This window comes from Pavona decussata, unplaced genomic scaffold (assembly GCF_977016875.1).
Source record: "Pavona decussata unplaced genomic scaffold, jaPavDecu1.1 SCAFFOLD_157, whole genome shotgun sequence".
NCBI lineage: Eukaryota > Metazoa > Cnidaria > Anthozoa > Scleractinia > Agariciidae > Pavona > Pavona decussata.
The window spans coordinates 1,259,843-1,287,500 of NW_028145569.1; the positions used below are offsets into that span (position 1 = coordinate 1,259,843).

The 27,658-nt window shown below is 41.5% G+C and overlaps 3 protein-coding genes across 4 annotated transcripts; 1 reads left to right on the plus strand and 2 right to left on the minus strand.

Moving 5' to 3' along the window:
• The first annotated feature begins 420 nt into the window (after positions 1 to 420).
• On the plus strand, positions 421 to 26,977 carry LOC146465114 (low-density lipoprotein receptor-related protein 2-like). Of its 2 annotated transcripts, none has more exons than XM_085129011.1 (13): positions 421 to 1,262; positions 3,105 to 3,492; positions 4,184 to 4,596; positions 6,091 to 6,240; positions 6,431 to 6,509; positions 7,395 to 7,522; positions 8,290 to 8,827; positions 10,185 to 10,495; positions 12,390 to 12,506; positions 13,375 to 13,500; positions 19,311 to 19,701; positions 20,455 to 20,876; positions 26,721 to 26,977. In XM_085129011.1, exons 1-13 carry the CDS (start codon positions 797 to 799, stop codon positions 26,885 to 26,887), a joined length of 3,696 nt encoding a protein of 1,231 aa, XP_084985137.1. In that variant the 5' UTR covers positions 421 to 796; the 3' UTR covers positions 26,888 to 26,977. The 2 variants fall into 2 exon arrangements, with proteins under 2 accessions (XP_084985137.1, XP_084985138.1); XM_085129012.1 differs by having other exon boundaries at positions 6,434 to 6,509.
• On the minus strand, positions 14,442 to 16,293 carry LOC146465115 (uncharacterized). Its single transcript, XM_085128961.1, has 2 exons — positions 15,821 to 16,293; positions 14,442 to 15,787 (listed from the first exon to the last, which is right to left on the minus strand). Coding segments are annotated over exons 1-2 (1,194 nt in total). The 5' UTR covers positions 15,822 to 16,293; the 3' UTR covers positions 14,442 to 14,594.
• Positions 22,734 to 24,491, minus strand: LOC146465116 (uncharacterized). Its single transcript, XM_085128945.1, has one exon. It carries the CDS (start codon positions 24,251 to 24,253, stop codon positions 22,961 to 22,963), a length of 1,293 nt encoding a protein of 430 aa, XP_084985071.1. The 5' UTR covers positions 24,254 to 24,491; the 3' UTR covers positions 22,734 to 22,960.
• Positions 26,978 to 27,658: the final 681 nt, after the last annotated feature.

Here is a 27,658-nt window from a genome sequence, read left to right on the forward strand (position 1 = left end):
CAATGTATTTTTTTGGGTTCAAAATATTAGGCTCCGTCGGAACCCTCCCCCCCCCCCCCCCCATCACGTTTATACCGTAGTACCCCCCTGGAGCTGAACGAAGTCTGCCCTGCTATGGTGTACGGGTTTCAGATTCCCAGCGCCCCCTCCCCTCCCTCACCAAAAACCAAAAAAACCGACTGAGTACCCCTCCCCCCAACCCCATAAAAGAACGTCTGCGCTTGCTCGCAGATGGCTTCGTTAATTAGATTAAAAAGTTAAAGTTGTACATTTTCCCTTTCCGGGGAAGGGGTGGAATTGACGGAAAATAACCAACAGATCTGTTAGCGGCCTGTCATTATAAAAATTACTTAAAACTGATCCGGCTTACTATCAGTTACAGGGCATAAAAACAATAAAGAAATACCAAAATAGATCGAGTATACCGTGAACGAATGTTTCGTAATTTTTTTAGCCACCGAAAAGAGCTTCGAGCGCTGACGTTTCGAGCGCTAGATCATCCTAAGAGCGGATATCCGCGGGGGCTCTTTTAATTAGTAACTAACTCTCTTACCTATCTAGAGCGTTCTTTCAACTCATCCACTGTACTTTGCATAAATATTCGACCTCGGGCAACGAGTGCATCGTTCTCTTGACCCCGTGAAAGAACGTCCGTGATCGCAGATGGCTTCATTAATTGGATCAAACACAAGACGTGGTTTTCTCTGACAATATCGATTCCATATGGTATAATAAGTAGGTTTACGTATTAAGAATATTCATACATTTGTTATCCGGTCTCGGCTTGCTAACAATAATGATCTCCTCAGCGTTTGGTGGAAAAATTATTCGGTTTTCTCTCGCGGTCACAATTTTTGGATCATGTTTAATTCTGCCCTGCCTTTGCCAAGGAAAATGTGAACCAGTGACCATAGTTTTGTGTCAGGATGTGGGGTACAATAACACCATCTATCCTAACATACTCGGACATCGCACGCAAGAGCAAGCTGCAATTGAGGTCAATCTATATTCTCCTTTGGTAAAAGTGGGATGCTCGAAGCATCTTAAATTTTTCCTTTGTTCTGTATACGTTCCTGTTTGTACGGTTCTCGAAACGCCGATTTCTCCTTGCCGCTCCATTTGCAACAGCGCCAGAGATGGCTGTCAAACACTGATGAAGAAATTTGGAATGTCATGGCCTGCAAGCTTAAGTTGTGATAGATTTCCTGTACAAAGCGAGGGGATTTGTGTTGGAGAAGATCTGCAGCCAACTCCTAAAAGCGGTAAGTTTTAAAGTACGAAACTTGATAGGGCATGGGTTTTGTTGCATTTTATTTGAGCTAGCTCTGTTGCTGGTTTCATATAGAACTGCTACACCGTGCTGACGAGTTCCAATAAGAACGAAACAACTGTCCACAGTTGCAGCCCTGTTTTGTCGGTTTCTGTCGCGTTGTTGTCTCGCAAAGTCAATTCTTTCACGTAGTATCAGCCTTGCAGTTTGTGTTACTGTGGTAAGTTCTCGCTGGGTATAAACGCATCAGTCCATTCCAGTAATGCCCCCCTCCGCCCTCAACCCCACCCCCATCCCCTTCTTCTGGCATTTGAGAAATTCTGAGGAACGAAATTATCGAGTGAAAATCACCATCACCGCCGACAAACGGTCAAAGGTGAATGCAACGTTTTCCATGTGTTTAGAACTTTCCTGTCACCTCTTTCCACAAATGCCATCTAACGAAGTTTTCTACGACAAGAGCCCATAAGCCTTTCAGGTTTAGTTGAAGGTAAAATAATACTAGAATGTTTACAAAGAAGACGAAGGGAGAAATAAATTACCATTTACGTCCATGGATAAGGCTGTCAACGCGGGGATAGTTATTAATTAATGATTCATTAATCTTGGTGTGTTTATGTTATGACTTGCCTCTTTCATCACAATTGAAATGTCTAACTCACTTAATTCTTTGCTTTTTTAAAAGCAAAATGATACATAATGTTAAAATTTTAAAAAAAATTTGTATCATTCAATTCCAGCAGTGCCCACCGCCCCCCCACCACCACCACCAAGCTGACCCCAGGGCATAAGTATCTCTTGAAATAAACTGGGAAAGGTCCCACGGCGCAATTATAAAGGACGTTGATTTCTATGCTTCTGGGCTTACCTTATTCACGTCTAACTAGTCTCGTGTTATTTCTCAGTACTGTGGCTGTGACCGTTCTCTCTAACATCTCCAGAGGTAGTTAATCGAGATTTATTGTTAATTCACAAAGGTCCGCCTAATCGGGGAGGACTTATCGAAAAATATCCAAATTACTTATAGATTCTGAATTCAAAGTATAGGCGAGTTAGAGATGTTTTCATTTTCACCTCTAACACCTGAATGTTTTTATCTAATGGCTCTCAGAATGCAAGAAATGAGGACTTCAACAACTTGATTTTTTAAAATTATTCGGGGGGACCGTACCCCGGACCCCCTATTCAAGTTCGTACCTCTAGGTTCTAGCAACCTCCCACCCCCCTCCCACCGCCACCACCCGCGCAAAATCCGGCCTACGTCCCTGTTGTTGATGAACTTATTGTTGTAACAAAGCGGCAGTGTTGTTAGATGTAAATCCCTTGGCCGTCAAATGCCCGGGGGGTAGACTAACGCCCGACCCCGGGACGAACAATGTGAAAAATACCCCACTAATACCCGGGGGGAATGGGCATTGCTGGAATTGACTGATGCATTACAAAAGCATTAACAATTAAAACAGTTCTTTAGAGCGGTTTTCAATTGAGTGCCGAAAGTAATTTCGCGTTTGCTTTGTTTTTGCATTACTACGCTCTGTGATTGGTTAACAAAACTCGCGCGACTTTTTCAACCAATGGGAATCCAAACCAAAACCAATCGTGTTTTGGCCGTACGCGTTTTCCCGCGCTTGGCGCTAGTAAAATGTATTTGCTTTGAATTCTGATTGGCCCGTTGTGTTGTTTACATCTGTTGCGATTGAGCAGAGTAATTACTTTGGTTTTGGTTTTACGACACTCAATTGGAAACCGCTCCAACGCTAACTGCTGGCAGGTTTACAAACTGCCGAAGTAAAGTGGCTGAAAAATAATTCATTTCTACTCGTGTTGTTATCAGATCCCGAAGATTTTCTTATTTACGCCAATCGCCGAGATATTTCCCGTATCCAGCTCGACTCACTTGTCCACCAAACAGTCATCCCTCACCAGATAGCAGCAGTAGGAATTGATTTTGACTTTGATACCGGATTTATTTACTGGACTGATGCCTACTTGGGCAAAATTCAGCGCGCACCGGTCAATAATAGCCGTAACACCCAGCTGCTCGTGCGAGGTCTGGGCACGCCTGAAGGAATCGCAGTCGACTGGGTCAATAAAAAGCTGTATTGGACCGACTCTGGGACTAAAATAATTGCAGTAGCTGATTTTGATGGAAGCAATCGAATGGTTCTGGTCAGAACAGGACTTAGACAGCCAAGGGGTATCGTTGTTCATCCTATTGCTGGGTAAGTGGGCTAAGAAACTTGCGAAGGGAAGCTCTTTTTCCTGGCTAAAAATTGGCCTCTGATGGCCCAGAAGTCCCCCCTTTGGGCCCCTTTTTAGGGGCCTTTTTTTTTTTCACGATAAGAGGCCCTGGATATTTTAAAGGAGAAGTATCACGAAAATTTGATATCATCATAAAACCCAGAAATGTTTGTCTGACAACAGAAACAAAAATAGTTGCCTAGTTTTGTTATAAATTATTACCCCAGTGTAATAAAACTGTCGACTAGTGCCTCTGGCCAGAGGCAGAGTGGGTCGGAATGGATTGAAACTTGAAAAATGTTAGCCTAATGTTTTTCAAGTTCTCGCATTTTTGTTTCCAAAATGCGTTAGAACAAAGTACGAGTTGTTCCTGTCAAGAATTGAGTTGATTTCTCTCCTCTCGTTGTTCTAGAATTATTTTATACCAAAGTGAAGGTCTTATTTTTGATCATTTTTAACAAAAGAGGTCAAATACCCCATGATACTTCCCCTTTAATTTATCATGCATATAGAACATAGCAAGTAAACCCGGTGTATCTATAACCCTCTTGCTAGGGTAACCCTAGTACTAGGGTTACCCCCTCCCTGTAAACTGGCCCTTAGACAATATTTTTGCCACGCAATTGTATAAACACAAGAGAGGATGACATTTATGGATTTTTAACTCTTTAGATACATGTTTTGGACTGACTGGGGTAGAGGAGCTAGGATTGAAAAGTGCGCAATGAACGGAGATCTGGGATCACGGCAAGAGCTTATTAACCGAGACATCATTTGGCCAAATGGACTAACGTTGGACTATAACGAAGAAAGAATATGGTGGACAGACGCCAGGCTTGGGACAATTGAGTCTTCCAACTTCAACGGTCTCGATCGCCGAGTCACCGTTCGTAGCTGGCATATTCGAGGCTCGTTTGGAATAGCTGTTTTTCAAGATTTTATTTATTTGACGAAATTTCGAAATGGTAGGAAGGTATTAAAAATCGATAAGGCTTCGGGTAAGAAGTCGGTTAGGCTAGCATCCCATTTATATTCACCAAGGGGAATCGTGGTGTACAACCGACTGAGACAGCCAGTACCGCAGGGTGAGTGCTTGATTAATGTTTTCTGTTTGTGTTAACTGCGTATCCCCCTAGCCTCCCACGCAGTCGTTTTTAATGGACTCGTATTACCTCCTCCCCACAAACGCCTGCTTACCCAAGCGCCACATTCCTTTCCGCCGCTAAGCCAATCACAGTGAACCTTCTAAAATCTGGAAGGTTGACCTTGACCTCAGAACGCCTCTCGCGGGAACAGTGAAAAATATCACAACGGAGACAGAACTTGACCGAGCTTACGTGAACTTTTAGCACCGTGTGCCCTACGTTCAAAATTTCTCGTGTAAATGCCTATCAACTGACTGCAATAAAAACTTTCGTGACGGGAAATAGCGATATTTTCGTCAATTTGCCGACTGGTTACGCAAAGTCGCTTTAATATTTATCAAGCTTTGCCTTCAATCTTGTCGACCTTGTCGGTGTGGAGGAAACCGAAATATTACCCGATATGTCGGTAAACTTTAAAGATTTTGCAAATGAAACTCGCTTTGCTGTTGCAATTTGTTCGGGGGCATGTGCGACATTTTCCACAAGGACCACAAGTTGATCGGCTCTTTGTCGTTTAACTTTCCGTTAAATAGTCTTTAATGGACCGATAAATACTGCAGATCTCCCCTTGATACCTTCTACATTCTTCTTTGCTTTCTCGAATCGAGTTAGTCTGTCGTAGCACTTCGTACAAACAAACAAATCTGCTCCAGAGTTTCCTCACCCGTAAGAGGCGATATCTTCACCGATTGTCAACTCGATCAGGCGGGGAAGATCGATTACACTTTCCCGAAGATTTTGACTCTCCAAGCAGTGTCAAAACGTCGCACAAGAAGCGCTTGTATTCACATTCGATATTTGTTTTGGTGTTTCAGCCATGACCAGCCATTCCAGAAGTGAAAAAAATATATATATTCCAAATTAACTCCCGCATCTCTCAAGACTGTAACAGAGACTGTAAACACTGTACAAAGCTCGCGGGAAACGGAAGCGACCATTGCAACCAGCAATTTGATTTGATGTCATTAAACAATGCCTCGATGGTAATTGGCTAGGGTGCTTGGGGAGTAAACAATGGGAAAGGAATGTGGCGCTTGGGTAAGCAGGCGTTTGTGGGGAAGAGGTAATACGATTCCCCTAAAAACGACTGCGTGGGAGGCTAGTATCCCCCAGGACCGCTTCTCGAGAGCCCCGATAACGTGAAAACTATTGACTAGGAGCCTCTAGCCTGCGACAAAGCTCATTGTTATAGAACAGCCACGAGAGGATATAGAGCGAGCTGCGAAAGGAGCTCGCGCTATATCCTCTCGCGGTTGTACTATCGACTTGATTATTCCAAAACGTTCTCTGTTTTCTACTGTAAAAACGTTCATTTATTTTCCTGCGTTCTCAAGGTTGTTTCAACTCCCCCAGCTCTTTACTGTCTCTTCTTTCCGGTCAACGTAGGTCCGCACCTCAATAACAAACTCAATGGTTTGTCTTCTTTTTGCGCAGAAGGAAATCCATGCCGACCTACAGCCGCGTCTAAAAGCTGCAGTCATGTCTGTTTATTGGCCCCAAGAGATCTGTACCCAGAAGGCTATTCCTGTCACTGTCCAGCAGGCTTTGCGCTGACAGACGACAACAAGACTTGCAGTACCTCAGGTAATAATCGACTGCAAAACATACGCCTTGGGGGGGGGGGGTTGCAGATAGTCAAACGCGTAGCCTGATTTTCAGACGGTCTAGGTCCCTCGCGGCCACACACTCTCCCCCTGACGTGTTTGCTTGACATACAATAATGACAAGGAAGGAAATAGAAATTGACAGAAAATGTTTTTTTTTCTCTTCTCAGAAGCCTTCAGGTGCAAAGAAAACACTTGTCTCAATGGTGGAACATGTATCGAAGGAAGCGGCGGGCGTCTGATGTGCAGGTATAACATTTTAGAGAACTGACTCACTGACGACTGTCTGAATGATTGTCTGTCTGTCTGTCTGTCTGACTGACTGACTGACTGACTGACTGACTGACTGACTGACTGACTGACTGACTGACTGACTGGCTGACCGACTGACGACCATCTGACTGATTTACTGACTGACTAACTCACTGACTGACTGACTGACTGAATGAATGAATGAATGAATGAATGAATGAATGAATGAATGAATGACTGAATGACTGACTGAATGACTGACTGACTGACTGAATGAATGAATGAATGAATGAATGAATGAATGAATGAATGAATGAATGAATGAATGAATGAATGAATGACCGACCCACCGACCGACTGACTGACTGACTGACTGACTGACTGAATGAATGAATGAATGAATGAATGAATGAATGAATGAATGAATGAATGAATGAATGAATGAATGAATGAATGAATGAATGAATGAATGAATGAATGAATGAATGAATGAATGAATGAATGACTATGAAATGTTGTTCAGCACAACACTAGTTTTACAAGTGAGAAATCAGGAAAGAAACTTTTTAATTTCCTACTGACCACTTAAATTTACACTGCAGAGTTAATAGTCTGGTTTCTCTGACGTGACTGACTGACCGACAAACGAATATCTGATTGATTGATTGATTGATTGATTGATTGATTGATTGATTGATTGATTGATTGATTGATTGATTGATTGATTGATTGATTGATTGATTGATTGATTGATAATAGTAATAATATCTCAATTTCGGCCATCCTTCACGCCCAATTTTTGTAGATTTAACGCTTTTTACTGGGCGTTCAAAAGTTTTATACTGCCAAAATAATAATGGTATTTTTTTCTTTTTCGTTTAGTTGCCCGCCAAACTATAAAGGAAGAAGGTGTGAAATACTTGTTCCAACCACGGAGTACACAGAACAGACCACTACTATCTTCACGACGATTTCTCCCACCACAAAATCTGCTTCCAGCGAGAGTATAAGTAAGAAATCTTTGTCCACATTGCCTTAAAACACTTGAAAGACCACAGACCTCTTACAATTCTTACTCGTTCCAATCGTCTCTCGTCTCTAATGCGAGGGGTGATTGGCATCCTCCACGATCCCTCTTTTGTGTACTCCTCGTGTGCGCGCCTTTCGCGTAAAACAAAAGAGGCAACTGGGGACGAGTCCGAGTCATCATTGGGTTTCGTTTTGTTTGTTACTGAGAGCGAAGGAAACCAAAACTTAAGCAAAAGCGAAATTACTTTCGACACTAAAGTGAAAACTGATCTGTTATTGGAAAGAGTGGAGACTGGCATATAAGCCTGAGAAGTGAATACTTCAAATTTCCTCGTAGGATCAGCCGATGGTTACGCCCTTGAAAAGGCAATCAAATTGTAAGCTCTATATAATGTTTAAAACACGAGCAGCAGTGTTTTATCGGGATTTAAAACCACGAGGCGCAGTCGAGTAGTTTTAGACCCGATAAAAGACGTGCTGCGAGTTTTTTGAACGGCTTCAAAAACATTCCTGGAAAAGCGTATGTCAAGAGAGTTCATAACAATGATGCTTTTGTGAACGTTGGAGATTAGCATACGAGAAAAACATTAAACACCCGTGACCGCATACTAATTAATAAGGAGGAGGTTTTATCGGGTTTTAAAACCACTGCACGTGATATTTTATCGACCATTTGATAGGTCAATGGGCTTAAGAATTATTAATGAGTTTTTGAACGTCATGTTAACCTCTGTTAATCCTTTGTTAGCTTACAGACCATGTTTAAACGAATCCCAGTTTCGATGCAGGAGAGATCGGACCTGTATTTGGAGTCACCTGCTTTGCGATGGCAAGAGAGATTGTAGGGATGGATCAGACGAAGAAAACTGCAACAAAACGCAATCTTGTCCAGAGTTTCAGTGCAACACCAGTGGAAGATGTATTCCTAAGAGGTTGGCTTGTAATGGCAATTTTGATTGCGTAGACAAATCCGACGAGCAAGGTTGTCAAGTCATTAAACCCTGCAAAGGCACCGAGTTTCAATGCGATGCGACGGGAGAATGCATTCCAAATGGATGGGTTTGCGATGATGCGTTTGACTGTAGGGACAAGTCAGACGAAGCAAACTGTTCATCTGTTTCCGAATGCAGACATAATGAGTTTAAATGTAGATCTAGTGTGAACCCGACTTGTGTTTCGAGTGGCTGGATCTGCGATGGCGATGAAGATTGTAAGGATGGCTCTGATGAGTTTAACTGTACTGCTCCGAAGTGTAATCCGAACGAGTTCCTCTGTAACAAGTCAAGGTATGTACCATTTGCACAATAAACCCAATCGACTAATTAATTCCATCACACTAAAGGTGTCGTAAAGATTAGTAGTTTTGCCACGTTTTGTGAGTTATATTTGTATAGTACCACAGCGACAAAGTAAACATGAGAGGGTGTCCCTCAAATCAATAAAAACTCTAAGGGTCAGTTATTTAAACAGAGTCTAACTCAGGTCCCGGCTGAAGACAATCAGTGGGCCTCCAAATCTGTTTATAAGAGGTTTATTTTACGTAGATAAAGAGTTTTCTAGTCTGGGATGCAAGCCTTCTTGTTACCGTCAGCAGCAGACAATGTTTAGATATGACTGTTGGCAAAATTGAAAATGGCTAAGAACGTGGTTTTGTTAAATACCGTCTAAACTGTCTTTTAATAACTGACCCTTAAAATTTCTGTCATTTTTTTTTTCCATGTTCCAAGTTACTTTGGACCTCATTATGAAAGCGAGGCTTCGTGCGTGGTTTTAAATATTAAAATTAGTTTTCATTCATATGCAAACAAAACTAATTTTCATTTGAAAAGCTTTGCACGTAGCCTCGTTCTCATAATGAGGTTTACAGCAGCTCGGAAATGGCCTATTGATGGTTTGCATGTGACGTCATGGCGGCCATGTTGGTGTACAGGAGAAATAAGATTTTTGTCCTGTGGGAATAAACTTCCATTTTTATGCAAACTATGTTAACAAATTTTCTTTTTTTTTGTACACCAACATAGCGGCAATGCAAACCACCTATTCATTTCGTATAGCTAGTATTTTAATAAGTGAAAATCTATTTTTGTCAATTTTCTTTTAGTATGGATTGGGACAGTGTCACCTACAAATTAGAGACGTTTGTATGTTTTTTGAATAATGTAACTTTGCCACAATTCAACAGTAAACATCGCCAAATTTATAAATAATGAAAGTAAGTAAAGGCCTTAGACAATCATTGGGCCTCCAAATCTGTTTATGAGTGGTTTATTTTAAGTACATAGATAGTTTTCTAGTCTAGGATGACCCGATAGACCCGATAAAACACGTGCTGTGAGTTTTTTGAACGGCTTCAAAAACATTCCTGGAAAAGCGTGTGTCAATAGAGTTCATAACAATGATGCTTTTGTGAATTTTGGAAATTAACATACGAGAAAAACATTAAACACTGCATAGTAATAAGGAGGAGGTTTTATCGGATATAAAACCACTGCACGTGATGTTTTATTGACCATTTGATAGGTCAATGGGCTTATGAATTATAAATCAATTTCTGAAGTAAGATTCCATCGTCAGTGCTTCTCACCAAAAAGATTTCTTATTTCCTTCTTAACCGTATTGGCGTGATTTTTTTTTTCTTTAAAGAAAGTGTATTCCTGACGGATGGAAATGTGACGGAGATTCCGACTGTCCCGACGATTCTGATGAATATGGTTGTCCTACATCTCTGACACAGTGTAGAAGCAGTGAATTCCAGTGCAAGGATGGCTCGTGTGTACACAACCTTTGGCGCTGTGATGGTGAACCCGACTGCAGCGACAACTCAGACGAGCTCGATTGTCCTTCTTCTTGCGGTTTCTACAAATTCCAGTGTGGTTCAGGCGAGTGTATTGAACAAAACAAGAAATGTGATGCTGTGGTCGATTGCGGGGATCAATCGGATGAAATAGACTGCTGTGAGTGTTTAACTATGGATAGTTGTATTAATTTTGTTACTGAAAGTTACGGAGGCTTTTTGTTCTTTTCTTTTTCAATTTTTTTCTGTAAGTAAAGGTTTAGATATACAGTCGACTCCCGATAACTCGAACCTTCAAGGGGAATTGAAAAAGGTTCGAGTTATCGAGGATAAAATTATATGGAAAATAACCTGAAAGGAAAGGAAAATTGGTTCAAGTTAGGGCGAGGTTCGTGTTGGCGAGGGTTCGCGTTATCGGGAGTCGACTTTACATAGGCAAGTGAAAATAAATGATAAGACCGAACAACGTTTCGGAGTCGTCATGACGCCATTGCCAAGTTCGTAGTGATAGAAATAAATAAAGTCAATGTCAGAAATAGTTGACTTTATTTATTTCTATCACTACGAACTTGATAATGGCGTCATAACGACTCCGAAACGTTGTGCAGTCTTATCGTTTATTCTCACTTGCCTAATTTTTTCTGTACACTTTTTATTTCCAGCCATTTGGAATGTTACGTGGATAACGACATTCGACAAGCTTACGGTTGAACTCGACTTTGGCCGACTAATGAAGCTTTATTTATCTTCAAACTAAAATGGAGGAATAGAGCGGTTTCCAATTGAATGTCATAAAGCCAAAACCAAAGTAATGACTCTGGCCAATCGCAACAGATGTAAACAACACAACGAGCCAATCAGATTTCGAGGCAAATACATGTAACTGGCGCTAAGCGCGGGAAAACGCGTGCGGCCAAAACACGATTGGTTTTGGTTTTGCTTCTCATTGGTTGAGAAAGTGGCACCAATCAAAGAGCTTAGTAATGCAAAACCAAAGCAAACGCGAATTATTTTCGACAGTCAATTGAAAACCGTTCTATCAAGAAGTCAATCCAAGATTGATAAATCCACGGTTTAAAGATTTAACGCCTTGAGAACAAAACGGCCGAGTTCTACCGAAAGTAACGGAACAAAACCGATCAAAAGCGGTAAAATAGCTTGAATTTTCCTGAGAGCTGTGCAAAGTTAACATGTTAACACATTTATCAGCCATTTTAGGTTCACTTGGTAGTTGTAGTAGGCGTGGTGTTCGAGTTAAGACAGAGAATGAAAATTCACCGTCGTGTGCTCACATTCTCCAAAAAACCCCTTAAATTTGGTCATTTCAAGTTGTGGTTTTGCACAGGACACCTAAGAAAATAACTAGAATTTAAAACGCACGTACAGGGCGATGGTTTTTTCCTCGTTAAACCTCTTGTTTTCTGGCGTTCTCGTTACTTGTACGGAATGTGTAACTGCCATGGTGAATACTACAACGTACAATAAACGAAGAGTGCTGAGTTTAAATTTCCATCAGCCTCATATATGTTTCCACCAGTCATTTTCGGCAATTTTTATTTAATGCGCTGTTCACGTTCGATTTCCTCCGCGTTCGGGCGTCCGGTACTCGGCGGAGGAACACGGACTGGTAATTTGAACCGTTATACTTGTGCAAATGCGCAGCTTTTGATAGCAATGATTTGTTCAACCAGTCTCAGAAGTATTGCACAGGCAGTATGATAGGAATTGTCCAGTTTATTGCTCAGAAAAATGCTAAATGTAATTTGAGGTACCTCGCTTATAGAAACGTTCCCCGGCAAACGACAGCAAAAAATGCACCAAAATGTGAGGCGCGCATGCAGAGAAACTGTTTTTCTCATTAAAAGTTTGTTTTTGTGACCTGTGTTTATCCGCAATGCGTGTTGGGGGCTCTTGGACCACCTGTGTTCCGCGAGTGCCAGCTACTTCAACATCCTTTGGAAAAAACGAATAAATAATGATGATGATGATGATGATGATGATGATGATGATGATGATGATGATAAGCTTTATTCATTTTTTGAGTTGCGTTTTAGATGGCAATACGTGTGCGTCAAGTACATATGTCTGTAGCATTGGAAGATGCATTGATTTGATCAAGAGATGTGATGGAAAGAAGGACTGTCTGAATGGCTCTGACGAACAAGATTGTGGTATGTGCTTAAGTTCTTGGAGAAATGATAGTGAATGCAGCTGTTTCGACATAGGTTGTCCACAAAAAGCGTAAAAGTGTACGCGACAATGCGGAAACGTAGTCTAGGAAATATCCAAAAATCTTCTATAAAAGCTCAGAATCCATAATGCCCGCCATCTCAAGTCTTCGCTGTACGGTCGAGGCATTATGAATTCTGAGCTTTTATTGAAATTTATTCACTTTTGTTGGGTATTTCCCAGATTACCTTTCGGCATTGTCGCGTACATTTTACGCTGTTTTGGACAACCTTTGTCGAAACAGCTGTATTTGAACTAAAGTTTTAAGATTTAAAGAGATGGAAGCCCATTGCAGTTGTGTCCTATCTCTTCCCATCCATTCCCCCATTCATTCATTCATTCATTCATTCATTCATTCATTCACTCACTCACTCATTCATTCAATCATTCATTCATTCACTCACTCACTCACTCACTCACTCATTCATTCATTCATTCATTCATTCATTCATTCATTCATTCATTCATTCATTCATTCATTCATTCATTCATTCATTCATTCATTCCTTCCTTCCTTCCTTCCTTCGTTCGTTCATTCATTCATTCATCCATTCCGGCTGCAAACCATCCAGCCAGCCATTCATTCATTTATGCATCCATTCGCTTGTTCATTCATAAACCCTCGTAGCTGTTTGAACTGATTCATCCTCAATAACAGAGGATGATTGCTAGCTGATAAGATAAACCAAAACTAAATAAGTTTGAAATTTCGTTAGTTGTGGTATAAGTCTAGTGTAGCTGTAGAATAGACGTTGATGTGACTGTGGTTGAATAACTTAGGGCTATAATAATCTTCATCTTCTTCTGCAGATATTGAAAAATGTCAAATCCATGGAGGATGCAGCCAGTTTTGTTCATTTGACAAAGATGTTTATAAATGTTACTGCAACGCGGGATATGAATTGAACAAAGACAATAAAACATGTCGAGCTGAAGGTAAAAAGCGTAAGAACTTGATGTAAGGAGTAATTCTATAAGAGATAGGCTTTAGAGTGCTTTTCAAGTGATAAAAAGGTAAAGTTGCACTACGCGCCTAAGTGGCCCGCACGGTCCAAGCTTTACCCGCGCACGGTTTCTGTAGCATGACGCAACTAGGAGTATTGCTACTCCCTCCCACCCCCCGCCCTGGATGGAATGCTAGTCTACCACAGGACACCCAGCATGAATCAACTAGGAGTGTTGCTACTCCCCCCGGCCTGGATGGGATGCTAGTCTACCAGAGGAAACCCAGCATGAAGGAACTAGAAGTATTGCTACTTAGTCCATCACAGGGTTACCCCCTGCAGTAAGTTGTCGGTACCCATTTATACACCTCGGTGAAGAGAGACAATATGGAGCAAAGTTTCTTGTTTTAGGAAACAACACGACAAAAAAGAGACCCCACCGACTCGTCCGATCGAAAGCTCGACGTGCTAACCGCTAAGCCACCGCGCGTCCCACGTGATTGTAAATTTAATAGGTCACGAAAGTGAGGCTAAGTGCAAAGTTTTTATTATGAAAATTAGTTTTCATTCACATGCAACAAAACTAATTTTCATATGAAAAGGTTTGCACTTTGCCTTGCAGCAACTCGGAAATGGCCTATTACGGTTGATCCTGGTGCGGTTATGAAAGACAGTTAATGAACGTCTTGCATTTAGTAGCTTACTGTCATTTTGTACTGCTGGATAGAAGGGTGGCTATCCAATAAATATACCATCTTTAAAGGTTGAGGAAGGGGGGAGGGTGGGTGCAGACAGAGACCACCGTCTATTCTGTTGTTTAGTGGGTCCTGTTCGAGTATAGTAGTTTTGAACACTTCCCTTATAAAAAATAGCAACGCTTGCACATAAGAAATATTAATATATTACTAATAACAAGGAAATGGAATAATTCGTTACACGTGCTTACTTCAAAGACAAAAGCAAAGTCTTTATACAGAAGTCTATCGTATTTAGCATGTTCTTTTATGGACTTCTCTTGGTCTAGTTCTTCACCAAAGGTTCAAGATTTGATTCCATTGTCCGCTGAACATTACTGAGGTCAGAAAGCTAATTTTCTTTGGGATAAATGCTTGGGAGAGGAAACTTGACTGAAGTTTGCTGGTTCGATAAATGAAAACTTGGAAGAGATTGTTTTACAACCGGCTCAATGTTCGGCAACGGTCGGACCTTCGTCGGATGCGCTCGTGCCATGACCGGCCTAACACTCGATGACCTTTTCGGTGTTGATGGTGGTTTTGGTATCATTAGCTCTTGTTTTGGTGAAAAGCTCGGAATCGGTCGGGTCACTGTCGGGCGCATTCGTGTCGTCTTCGGCTTAGATGATGAGGGTGGCTTAGGCATTAGAGGTTCTCGAGTTGTTTGGATGTTCGACAAGACTGGCTTCATTCTAGGAGCACAAGAACTTTCCTCTTTCCTTATCACGGAAGCTTGAAACATTGTTTTACTTCGTCTTGCTAATTTGGCGCGAAGACGCGGCATCTCTTCACTGTCCGTGCGTGCATAACTGTCTGCCGATAAAATTCTCGGACGAGTTCGGTCCACCTTCGGGTACGCACTCTGCAGTCCGTCGCTGACTCGGCGCTCAACGCTGGTCCGTACTCTTCCTTGTGTTTCAGTACTTGGTAGCTTTCTCTCCGCTGTGGAATGAAGTTTTGGTGATACATCTTTCGCTTGTGATCGGGTTTTCTTCTGAAATCGTTTCACCTTTCCTTGAACGCGTACTAATGTCTTTTCCTCCGCCGCACGGTCTGGGATGGCTCTCCTCCCAGGCAAGGATCTTGGACGCTTTTGGGCAGCAGATGCCTCCGAACTTTGTAGATTTTCTCTGTGTATAAGTTTCAAGCCGACCATTGATCCTTTCCCTGCTGAATTTAAGATGTTTTGGTTTTCTTTGACCTCGTGTTTGCGCCTCTGTTGCGTTTTCTTTGTTTTCTCTATAATACTCTGTAACTCCTCCCCCTTTACTTCCGAATGTCTTTCTACAAACTGAAGCCTCAGATCTTTCAACGCCTCGTTCTTTACGTTTTCTTGACTTGCGTTGAGCGATTCCGCGTCCGAAAGCCTCGGCGATGTTTGTTCTTCAATCGTCGGAAGGGAAGGGAGAATCCGTTTCCGGAATTCAGCTTTAAAGTTTGGTAGCGGATTGAGTGGATCAGTCGGTTGGTTACTCGACAGAGTTCGGTTCTGTGTCGGCAGAACGCTCGACAGCATTCGTTTAACTCTAGGAACACCCGGTGGCACTTCCTCCTCAGGGAACTGAACATTTGGTAAACTTTCTTCCTTGATCGTTGGAAGATACAAAAGGTGACGCACGGAAGCCGCCCCTCGCAAAACTTTATCGGGGTGAATGCTCCACCGAAGAATCTCCTGAACAATTGGAGGCAGAAAAAGGTAACACTCTTCTGGGCTTCTGTCGCACTCGCTTAATCTCGTTCCCTTGAATTCCAGAAAGAATGCGTTTCTCGTTCGGCTCAATCCTCGAGACTCTGTTTGCCAAATTCCACTCCTCTGGACCGTCGGAAGATCTGAGAATTTCCACTCCAGGCGAAAAACTATTTATCCTCGATTCTGCAAGAATCTCTCTGGTTTTTCTTTCTGGAAATTGACTTTCATGGAGATAATCCCCTTTCACACTTATACTTGAAGTTTTTTGTCGCGTTATTCACGTAATCAGACCCACAATGAATATTTTTTTCTGCGGCGCTTGTGCAGTAAGCTGTCGTTGTGGTTTTAACATCAAACAACTGCAGTTGCCTGGGTTTTCTTTGTGGCGTAATAGAGAGACGCTAATGACGAAATGCGCGCGCATTAAACACATTCCATTATCAAAGGAAAAATCGAAAAATCTTCAAATAAAGAGGATTTTTTGTGGTACGAGAGTTTTGAATTCTCTGTAATTTTCACAAAAACTTAAACTATTCGGAGAACAAAATGGTTTTTCTTATTTTGCACAGTGTTCGCACAGCTTCAAAACTTTCATTGGTCCGGTAAGCTAGTTAGCGCGCGCAAATCAACTGTACAATGACAAGAGATTAAATCATCTTCAACGACCTCCGCGCCCGAAGGCGAATAAGGCCCTCGATGATTAAGTAGAGGACACATTAATATTGTCGCTCTCTTTTTCCTTTGAAGTTTCGTATGAACTCTCTTCGCTCCTCCCATGCGCTCTCAAAAACTTATAAACTGCTCGATTTTCTTGTAAATTCATTGACATTTTAAGCAGTTAGAGCGCCTTTATTTACACTAAAAACTCTGTTTGTTCTGCCGGAAAACGAAGGTGGAAACGTTCATTGAGCCTGAAAGCTCCTGAAAAGTTAGTTTTTCTAGAAAAGTTAGTATCTTCGATGTATTATTACTATACTTTACTGTTTTAAAACATTTGTTTAATTACACGGCCCCACAAGCTTCTAGCTTTAAACATTACCGTGTATAAGTAAATTTACTTTACTCTACTCTACTCTACTCTACTCTACTTTACTCTACTCTACTCTACTCTACTTTACTTTACTCTACTCTACTCTACTCTACTCTACTCTACTCTACTCTACTCTACTCTACTCTGCTCTTCTCTTCTCTGCTCTGCTCTGCTCTGCTCTACTCTACTCTACTCTACTCTACTCTGCTCTGCTCTGCTTTGCTCTGCTCTACTCTACTCTACTACTCTACTCTACTCTACTCTACTCTACTCTACTCTACTTTACTCTACTCTACTCTACTCTACTCTGCTCTGCTCTGCTCTGCTCTACTCTGCTCTACTCTACTCTGCTCTGCTCTGCTCTACTCTGCTCTGCTCTGCTCTGCTCTGCTCTACTCTACTCTGCTCTGCTCTACTCTACTCTGCTCTGCTCTGCTCTGCTCTGCTCTGCTCTACTCTGCTCTGCTCTGCTCTGCTCTGCTCTGCTCTACTCTGCTCTGCTCTACTCTGCTCTACTCTACTCTGCTCTGCTCTACTCTGCTCTGCTCTACTCTGCTCTGCTCTACTCTGCTCTGCTCTACTCTGCTCTACTCTGCTCTGCTCTGCTCTGCTCTACTCTGCTCTACTCTACTCTGCTCTACTCTGCTCTGCTCTGCTCTGCTCTACTCTGCTCTGCTCTGCTCTGCTCTGCTCTGCTCTGCTCTGCTCTGCTCTACTCTGCTCTGCTCTACTCTACTCTGCTCTGCTCTGCTCTGCTCTGCTCTGCTCTACTCTGCTCTGCTCTGCTCTACTCTGCTCTGCTCTACTCTGCTCTACTCTACTCTGCTCTGCTCTACTCTGCTCTGCTCTACTCTGCTCTGCTCTACTCTGCTCTGCTCTACTCTGCTCTACTCTGCTCTGCTCTACTCTGCTCTGCTCTACTCTACTCTGCTCTACTCTGCTCTGCTCTGCTCTACTCTACTCTACTCTACTCTGCTCTGCTCTACTCTACTCTGCTCTGCTCTACTCTGCTCTACTCTACTCTGCTCTGCTCTGCTCTGCTCTGCTCTACTCTACTCTGCTCTACTCTGCTCTGCTCTGCTCTGCTCTACTCTGCTCTGCTCTACTCTGCTCTACTCTACTCTGCTCTGCTCTACTCTACTCTGCTCTGCTCTACTCTACTCTGCTCTGCTCTACTCTGCTCTGCTCTACTCTGCTCTGCTCTACTCTGCTCTACTCTACTCTGCTCTACTCTGCTCTGCTCTGCTCTGCTCTACTCTGCTCTGCTCTACTCTGCTCTGCTCTACTCTACTCTACTCTACTCTGCTCTGCTCTACTCTACTCTGCTCTGCTCTACTCTGCTCTACTCTACTCTACTCTGCTCTGCTCTGCTCTGCTCTGCTCTGCTCTGCTCTGCTCTACTCTACTCTGCTCTACTCTGCTTTGCTCTGCTCTGCTCTGCTCTACTCTGCTCTGCTCTACTCTACTCTACTCTACTCTGCTCTGCTCTGCTCTACTCTACTCTGCTCTGCTCTGCTCTGCTCTACTCTACTCTACTCTACTCTGCTCTGCTCTGCTCTACTCTGCTCTACTCTACTCTACTCTACTCTGCTCTGCTCTGCTCTACTCTACTCTACTACTCTACTCTACTCTACTCTACTCTACTCTACTTTACTCTACTCTACTCTACTCTACTCTACTCTGCTCTGCTCTGCTCTGCTCTACTCTACTCTACTCTACTCTACTCTACTCTGCTCTGCTCTACTCTACTCTACTCTACTCTACTACTCTACTCTACTCTACTCTACTCTACTCTACTCTATTCTACTCTACTCTACTCTACTCCACTCCACTCCCTTCCACTCTACTCTACTCTACTCTACTCTACTCTACTCTACTCTACTCTACTCTGCTGTGCTCTGCTCTGCTCTACTCTACTCTACCCTACTCTACTCTACTCTACTTTACTTTACTTTTCTTTCCTTTCCTTTCCTTTCCTTTCCTTTCCTTTCCTTTCCTTTCCTTTACTTTACTTTACTTTACTTTACTTTACTTTACTTTACTTTACTTTACTTTACTTTACTTTACTTTACTTTACTTTACTTTACTTTACTTTACTTTACTATTCACAACACTCAAGAACAAAGCCCGAAATCTAGAACTTCGTCCAAATTCTCAGGGGACAGCAGAAATACTTCAGCGAAAGACTAAATACAGACCCCTATGTTATGTCAACTGTACAGTTGTCGTCACTGACAACAGTCTGGTTTAAATGACTATTTTTTTCAGTAAAATTAAAACAAATCGAAGGATACCTTTTCTCAAATTATCACCGGTGTCCTAATTATTCCTCCTTTTTTCTTTTGCAGGCTCGGAAGGATTTCTTTTATTCTCAAACAGATTTTCCATACGCCGCATTAACTTCAACCCATTCTCCTATGAAATAGCAGTAAGAGATAGCTATGGAGCCATTGGCTTGGACTTCGACTTTGAGCAGGGAAATGTGTACTGGAGCGATGTTATATCAAACACTATTCAGCGTGCGCCGCTGGTGAACAGTTCTAATGTCACGGTCGTAGTTAGGGATCGTCTTAATACATCGGAAGGGATAGCCCTTGATTGGATCAACCGGAAGTTGTACTGGACCGATGCAGCTGCTGGTAAGATTGAAGTATCGGATTTGGATGGCAAGAGGCGACTTCCGCTTGTGACGTCAGACCTTCGGAATCCTCGAGCAATTGTAGTGCATCCTTTCGCTGGGTAACTATTCGATTTATTTGTGTTTGTTGACGCGTACGTTAAAGGGTACAGTCACAGATTTATCCGGGGGGGGAGAGGGGGAGTTACTATGGTATATTAATGATGGGTCGGGTACGAATAAGGCCAAAATAGGCCATTTCTGAGTGCTTTAAACCTCATTACGAAACCGAGGCTAAGTGCAAAGCTTTTCATGTGAAAATTAATTTTGACCGCATATGAATGAAAACTAATTTCACCATAATGAGGGTTCAAAGCAACTCGGAAATGGCCTATTGTTGACAGTAAAAACTTCCATTAGGATAAACTAAACGCAAAAAATTCAATATACTCAAAAAAGTCCATTTTTTCCTGCATAAGAACTTAAACAAACCACGAGATTTTGACATGTCTTATTTGTCCACCACAGTATTTATTCATTCAGTATTTGTCACAGGCTTTAGACAAACTTCAGTCAATGTTTTTTCAAGGAGAGGAGGAATGCATCTGATTCTTGTTCTTCAGACTGGTATGCTAAACGAAAAGGATAAATGTATGCATGCCTGGATAAACGCATTTATTTTGGCAATTATTATTATTTTGAGACCAGTTAATGACACACAATGACACAGGCATACTCGGAAAAAGGAAATCCGAGTGCTCCTTTCAGGAGTCGAACCTAAGGCCTTCCGATTACTAGTTTGGATGCTGTACCACTGAGCTACAGGAGACTCGTGGGAGCTGAGGCCATTGAACTAGGTTCATTATTATTTGCAGATATATGTTCTGGACTGACTGGGGATCAAACGAATGGCGTAACGGATCAAAAATTGAAAAATGCGGCATGAATGGAGATCATGCAACACGCCAGGTTATTGTAGAAAGAAACCTCGGCTGGCCAAACGGCCTTGCAATAGACTACGCTTTAAACCGAATATGGTGGACAGACGCAAGAGAAGACACCATTGAATCAGCCGATTTAAACGGGAATCATCGGAGAATTGTTTTGAAAAACACTGATTCCTTATCGCATCCTTTCGGCATCAGTGTTTTCTTGGAAAATATGTACTGGACTGATTGGGCAAATGGGAAACTCTACCAAGCAAATAGGTTTACAGGTGAAGACGAAGTTACGCTGGCAAAGAATCTTCATCAGGTGATGGGTGTAGTGGTATTTCATCGACAGAGGCAACCAGAAGGTTAGTTTATATTAGTATACGTTTGGTAATGACATTGCAATAGAATTGCATTCTACGTTACCGAAAAATGTGGTGACTCGTCCATTGACCCATAATTCTAAGCAAACGAAATCCCTAAAAACGCACAAAAAAGTTCTAAAAACTTTAAGGACGGTACCTACCTTTGTTCCTGCGCATACGTTCTGCGCATCTTTAGATACTCGGGTTTCCTATGGGTGGTGCCTACTAATACAGGGATATTTTGAGCGGTTTAAAACTATGCGGAGAAAGCAGAACTTAGCAAGTTCCCTTGGTACCCGAAAAGAAAATTTGGGGTAACCATGCATGCATTTTTCAGAGATAATAAAGCTTCAATTTGAAAAAAGAAAACGCCATGCATTGCTTTGTATTTTACACGATGTTGTGAGTACAGGACGAATTTCGCAACAAAAAAAAAAAAACGAATGGCTTTCTATGTACCTATTGGCTGCCGCCATCTTTTTGCGTACGGCGGATATTTACGTTTGATCAGAAGCCGAGTACTGCTGGTTGATTTTAAGTGTCCATCAGGATCTTGATTACTGAAACTTTAAACGCGCACAATGTTTTACAGAAGTAATACTTATTTCAGGGAAGTAGTCAAAACTACTATACTCCACTAGAACAGGACCCACCAAACCGCAAAATAGATGGTGGGCTCTGCCTGCACAACCCTTCCTCAATCTCAAAAGATGACCATGACAATGAGATTCAAACCTCACTTTTCTTGTTTATTTAGCAATACTGACTCTTCCTAGCTCAATATTTCTGTGTCAACTCAAATTTTAAAGCCAATAAAATTTTGTCGGTAATGTTTATGAGATAGGTGGTGTCTTCGATAATCCTATCCCAGACAAGGTGGGTCCTCTTCGAAAAAAACTTTTTATGACCAGTTCCCTTAAAGTAGGCAGGTTCACAAGGGAGAGGGAAATTTAAATGCCAGTGCGAGCGTCCAAGGAACGCAAATTGCCAAAGCGAACGCAAGGAATGCCATGCACGCATAAGTTAGTTTTCCAAGATTGGGAATAAGTCACGCTTTACGTGGTCATGTTGACGTTTACGAATACAACCTAGAAGGCAAAGCACAAGGAAATTAAAAATTTTCAATTTTTTGCAAATTTCCTTTTTACGTTCGCGTTTGCGCTTCGGTTATCGGTAGTTCGCGCGAATGTTCCGATATGTTTTCATCCGTGTTTGCGTTATGGAGGTCATGCGTGTGTTGCGTGCATTTGCGTATGCGTTTGCGTTATAGTGATTCTTGTTGTATTAATGCACTTTTGAGCACTCCAAACCTACATATTTTATCATCCATCATTTTAATTGAGTGCTACACAGTAAAAGATATTTTTTGTGCTGTTTATTACGTGCATTCGTCGCATGCATGAGACCTTGAAGTTGAGCCTGGTTTTACTAGAGATGAAAACACAAAAGGTTTTATTGCACCGTTTAAACGGGTTTGAGGCAAACGCAACGATCTATGATTCTTGTGCTCGCTCTTAAGTTTGGATCGAGTGCACAAGGAAAAGCAGAACTTTTTAAAGAAAAAAAAAAGAATATCTCATAAAATCGTCCTTCTCCAAGCAAAACCAAGGGATGCCTGTCCGACGCGTCTTGAAGAATTTGCTAAAACTTTCCCTGAAAAAGAAAGGGTACTCGAAGTCTTACGAAGACTATCGTAGGTGACTCAAGATTATCGAAGTTTGTTCCGCGAAGATTCAATTCAATTCAGTTATTTAACTTCTTTTGCCTATATTTAAAACAGGACAATGTAATAAACTAAACAACAATCTCTACTGAGGTGAAGGTAAATTAAAGCAAAGCTGAACTCAAAAATTTGGCAAGAAGTTTAGATAATCCAAATAGCTATAAGGCTAATCAAGTGGATGGCCCAATTACTATCAACAAGGTTCAAAACATAATTGAAAAGATATAATTCGTTCAATTATGATAAAAAGTAAGATTGTAAGATTACAGTTAAATTTGATAATGGTTGAATTACTACGTATAAATCAGAAATAAATAGATTAATTGATTCATCTAATTCCCGAAGGTGTTTGTGATATCCTTTAGCAAGCAAGGTGTTCAAATTTTGTTGTGTCGTTGTTGTTCTTGTGAAGAAACTGAGTTACAACCCAATATTGAAACGATCCTCCACCAAGCACAACTAAATATTTTCCGGACGCGAGAATATTCATTTCTACAATGGCCACTTCTCCTCGATCAGCGAGTTTATATTCTGCAGGGTGAAAAATAACCGGAAACAGAGGAGCTAATTTCTTCATCAATGATTTAGCATTTTTTCGCGCTGGTTTACCGATTTTCGACGAAGATCCGAACTCTGTGAAATCAGTGGCGAGAAAAACCCGAACAGGTATCCCATCTACCGTATTGGTTCGTCTCATTGACTCAACAAGCTTATTCAAATTTCTTAAACATTTCTTAACTGTAGTAAGGTTTCTTCCTGTCTTCAAAATCTGTTCTGTACGAACATGGACGGAGATAAAGTCCGGACCAAGACTTCTTCTGACAAAATCTTGCGCTACTTGTAGGAGTTTTTGGCTGAAGAACGGGCTTGTATCGCGATAAGACAGAACTTGACTCACAATTGACGTCAAATTAAACTGCGCTCTATCTGGATTCGTCTCACTTGTCCCTCTCCATTCGTAAATTCCAACACACGGAAGCCCGCTAATAACTTCATTTTCAAACCTTTCAACTGAATCTAGAGCGAAAGCGTTCACACAGACTCTTCGTCCAATCTTGATACCATGAAACATATTCTTGCGGTTTTGTTTACAAGGAAAGTATGGTGTTGCTAGACTATAGTTTGCCTTAGTTGTGTTCAGATCTTTGTAATCAAAGTACACCAATACATCCAGGCTTCCTTTGCAGACATCTCGAAATCTTTCCCAGCTTACTAACGCTGCATGTCCATGCAAACGAAGCATGTAATTTAGCGCATCCACGTTGTAGTATCGCTCCAGTGATTCGTATCCCTCCTTTGCCACCACACCGCGAAATTGTGAGTTCTTTACAAACGGAACAACAACTTGGCGTCCGCTATACGCAGCCAGAGCTGTAAGATGAAGAAGGTTATTTGTTCCCATTGTGAGTTGTTCCCAATAGAAAAAGGACAGAAAAATCTTCTGCCTTCTAGTGTCTTCCTTTACTTGATCGTTGATGCTGCGTCGCAAATTTGTTTCCCGATGATAGCTGTCTGCATTTGTGTCATTGTTTATCAGTAATAGTTTACGACTTTCCAGTTCCAAATAATAACAAACCATTACCGTTATTGCGACTAAAAAAGTCAGTGCTTTGGATAGAAATTGATTCAATGACATGGCGGATATAAGCGCCATTTGACCTCAACATCGGCTGTTTACCTTCAGAATTTCCAAAGAATTTTGAAAATTGTTATGTCACTTTTTAACACCAAATTCCTCCAAGACTGGACTGAAACCCAAAGGATCTTCCGTTGAACAGTGAAACTGCTGAATATTGTATTCATTATCATCATGATGCGTGTCAACTGTAGTTTACGTAAATTTACATTCTTAACATAGTGTGTTCAATATTGTTCACACTGAGTTTTCAGCTTAACATTTAAGTCAATATTATGGTACTTTTATATGTTAATTCAATATCAAAGTTAATTAATTGTTCCGGTGATTTGCGGTAAACTTCAAAAGTCTTCGAGTAATCTTCGGAAAACCAAGCTTGCTCTTCGGAAACCGTTTACAGGTGTTCGGGTCTCTTCGGACTTACTTCGGGAATCTTCTCAAGTCAACAACTGGAAAAAATTCAAAACGAACACCGCAAGTGTTATATATGATGCGTGCCGCATCAAGCTGGCTCTGAAGTAATATTCGACAAAATTAAGTGGAATCAATGTTTTTTAATATAGACAGCCTCTTGTTTTGGACAAATATTTTTAGCTTTTCAAGAGAAACAATTTGAAAAAAATTTGAAGGAGGTACTTACATTTTACTACTTCTTTGCTGTTTTACAAGACGTTGACGTCATTGCTCGTTGGATACCAGGGAGGGGGGGGTGGGGTACTTCTCGAGTTGGATATGAGCTTTGTATGAGAAATATTCTTTGAGTAAACCGCAAAACGACTACAAAATTATTTTTAGCACAACATGGCCAACAAAGGAAATAAGATATCAGAAAAAACAAGACAAAAAGTTTATTTTAAAATAAAAGTGTCTAGTAGTGGAGAGTTTATCATCTTCGTCGCCATCGGTGATAAAAGGTTCGGCAGTTGTTTCCTGAAAGCCGATTAACACTAATCCACGTCTTAAAAGTTAACCGAGTTTTCATCTCGCTCGTAAAAATGTTTTCAAAAGATGATCAGTTCAAGCCAATGAAATAATTAAAAAATCTTTTGGAAAGATCTTTTTTGATTAGCAATTAAATTCGAATCAAAGTTAGCCCGTTAACCCAGGATTAACATACACTTTATTCACATTTCCAACATTTACAAATTATATTTACATTTGTTATATCTTTAGAAAGTTTTACATACAGATTTTTAGTCTCGTTTTACACTTAATATATTTCCAGGTAAGGAAATGCTTAGCAACTAGATAACCGCAAGGTTTTTGAGCTAGAAGCTAGTTCTTTGTATGTAGTTTCGGAATTGCAGGACATCACGCACGACAAAACAATAACAACGACAACAACAAAACACATAAATAGCAAGACGAGAAATCAGTCACCATAGTGTATAGTTGTGTAATTGAATAAAGTGAGCACGTTAACTGTTCGGTCAGCTTAATCAGGCTTTGAACAGCTGGGCCCTGACAAACGCAATGTTGTCATATGTTCTCTGCGTAAGACTTTGCGGCCTATTCTATATCAATAAAGAGTGCTTGTATTGATCCGTCAAAGTGTAAGTACTGAAAAGTGCTGAAAACCGAGTTACACAACTAGGGCAGAGGCCTGGTGAGTCCCACACCACTTAAGCTAACACTCTTTTCCATTTTTCAAACTGACTTTTGACACTTTATGAGTTTACACAATGTCTTGTTACTGAGCCTATTTACCGGTGTTATGCAGAGAACTGACTAAATAGAGCTCCAGTCTAGGCAAGGAACATCATTTGGGGGCTTAGCACCGATCTACAGTGTTTAGGGTTAAGCACTGATTCGAAAACGGTTACGGCTTTCGTTTATTGTGATGGGTAACTATGTACAAATACATTAAAAATTACAATCCTCGGCAGCTAGTCCTCGTTGGTGTAGTGGTTATGGATAAAAGAAATAAAGCAAACGTTCGGGTTCGAAGTCAACATTTTTCTCTTTTTTTCCTTCTTTTCCTCTTAAGTTTGAAATAAGTTTCACTTCAAGTAATTTTGAGATGGAAACGAGTATGAACTCGCCACTTAGCTGGTTGAACAACTCTAACCCTTTCACCCCTAATCATCATCAGCCAACTGCACTGCATGCAATCGGTGACGAGCTTTCTCCACGCCTTCCAGTCTTGTACCATGCTTCAAATCTCTTCTGGCGTTGGTGGGTATACCTGGCTGATTACGCTGGCAATGTACTGATGAAACATCAGCTTTGGGCGACCGGGCTTACATTTGCCATGTTTAGGATGGAAAAGGGCGTACCCCTAATATCGAAGAAAAATTATCCTTTCATGTCCCCATACTAAGTTATTAAAATACCAAGAAAATTTACCTTGGGTGATCATATCTTTAATTCTCATGACCTCAGGGGTTGAATAAGCATTGATATTGCAAGGAGAAATTTGATGCTGATCACTGGTAGGGCTTAAAGGGTTAATATGCTAAAGGCGTACTTTTGCTTTCATGAACAGGACTAAATCCCTGTAATCTCACCATTGAGAATGGAGGCTGTAGTGACATCTGCCTGTTGGCTCCTGTCGAGTTCTACCCGGATGGATTCTCGTGCCATTGTCCGTCAGGTGTGACGCTTCTCTCTGACCAAAGGAACTGTGACACTGATCAGCTACCAGCCAAGTAGGTATTTTTTCCAGTCTGTTTATCGTTTTTGCTAATAGTGGTAATTTTATTCTAGGCCACACGACAGGCCACAAGGCACGGAGTTAACAAATTGCCACGGGTGGGGTGGGTGGTGTTTGGGGCAGGCGGATCCCAGTATTCTCTTCGCGCTTTTTTTCTCTCTCTCCTTATAGCTTGGTTTACACGTACGACGCAAGAATAAACATAAGCGCAAGCATAAGCACAAGAAACCTACGTGTAAACAGGTGCGACGCAAGCACAAGCGCCTTGTGCTTGTGCTGATGCTTGAGTCGTCCCGGTTTACACGTACGACGCAACGACACAAGCACAAGCACAAGCACAAGAGAATGAAACGATTTCCATTCTCTTGTGCTTGTGATTATGCTTGCGTTGTTGCGTCGTACGTGTAAGCCGGGACAACACAAGCATAAGCAAAAGCGCAAGCCAAAGGAAACTGAAAAACAGTGACAAGTTGCCAGCGTACATTCTAGTTAATCATGCGTTGCCATTTGCAAAATGGCGGCAGGAGCAACTACCCATCTTTACGAGCGCCTCGCAGAGGCTATAAGAAATTACTAGGTGTTGTAAGATAAAGTTTCTCCCGATTTCAAAGATAACAGCAAAAAAAAGTTTAGCGTGGGAGGATGTAGCGGTCACAGTAGGTGTGAGTAATGGTGAGTTCCTATGTGTCTCCTCCTCCTTCTTCTCAGTAAAAGGACGAGCAGCAAGATCTCTTCGTATTCCTCTACGTCCGCTATGTTGGAATCAGGCT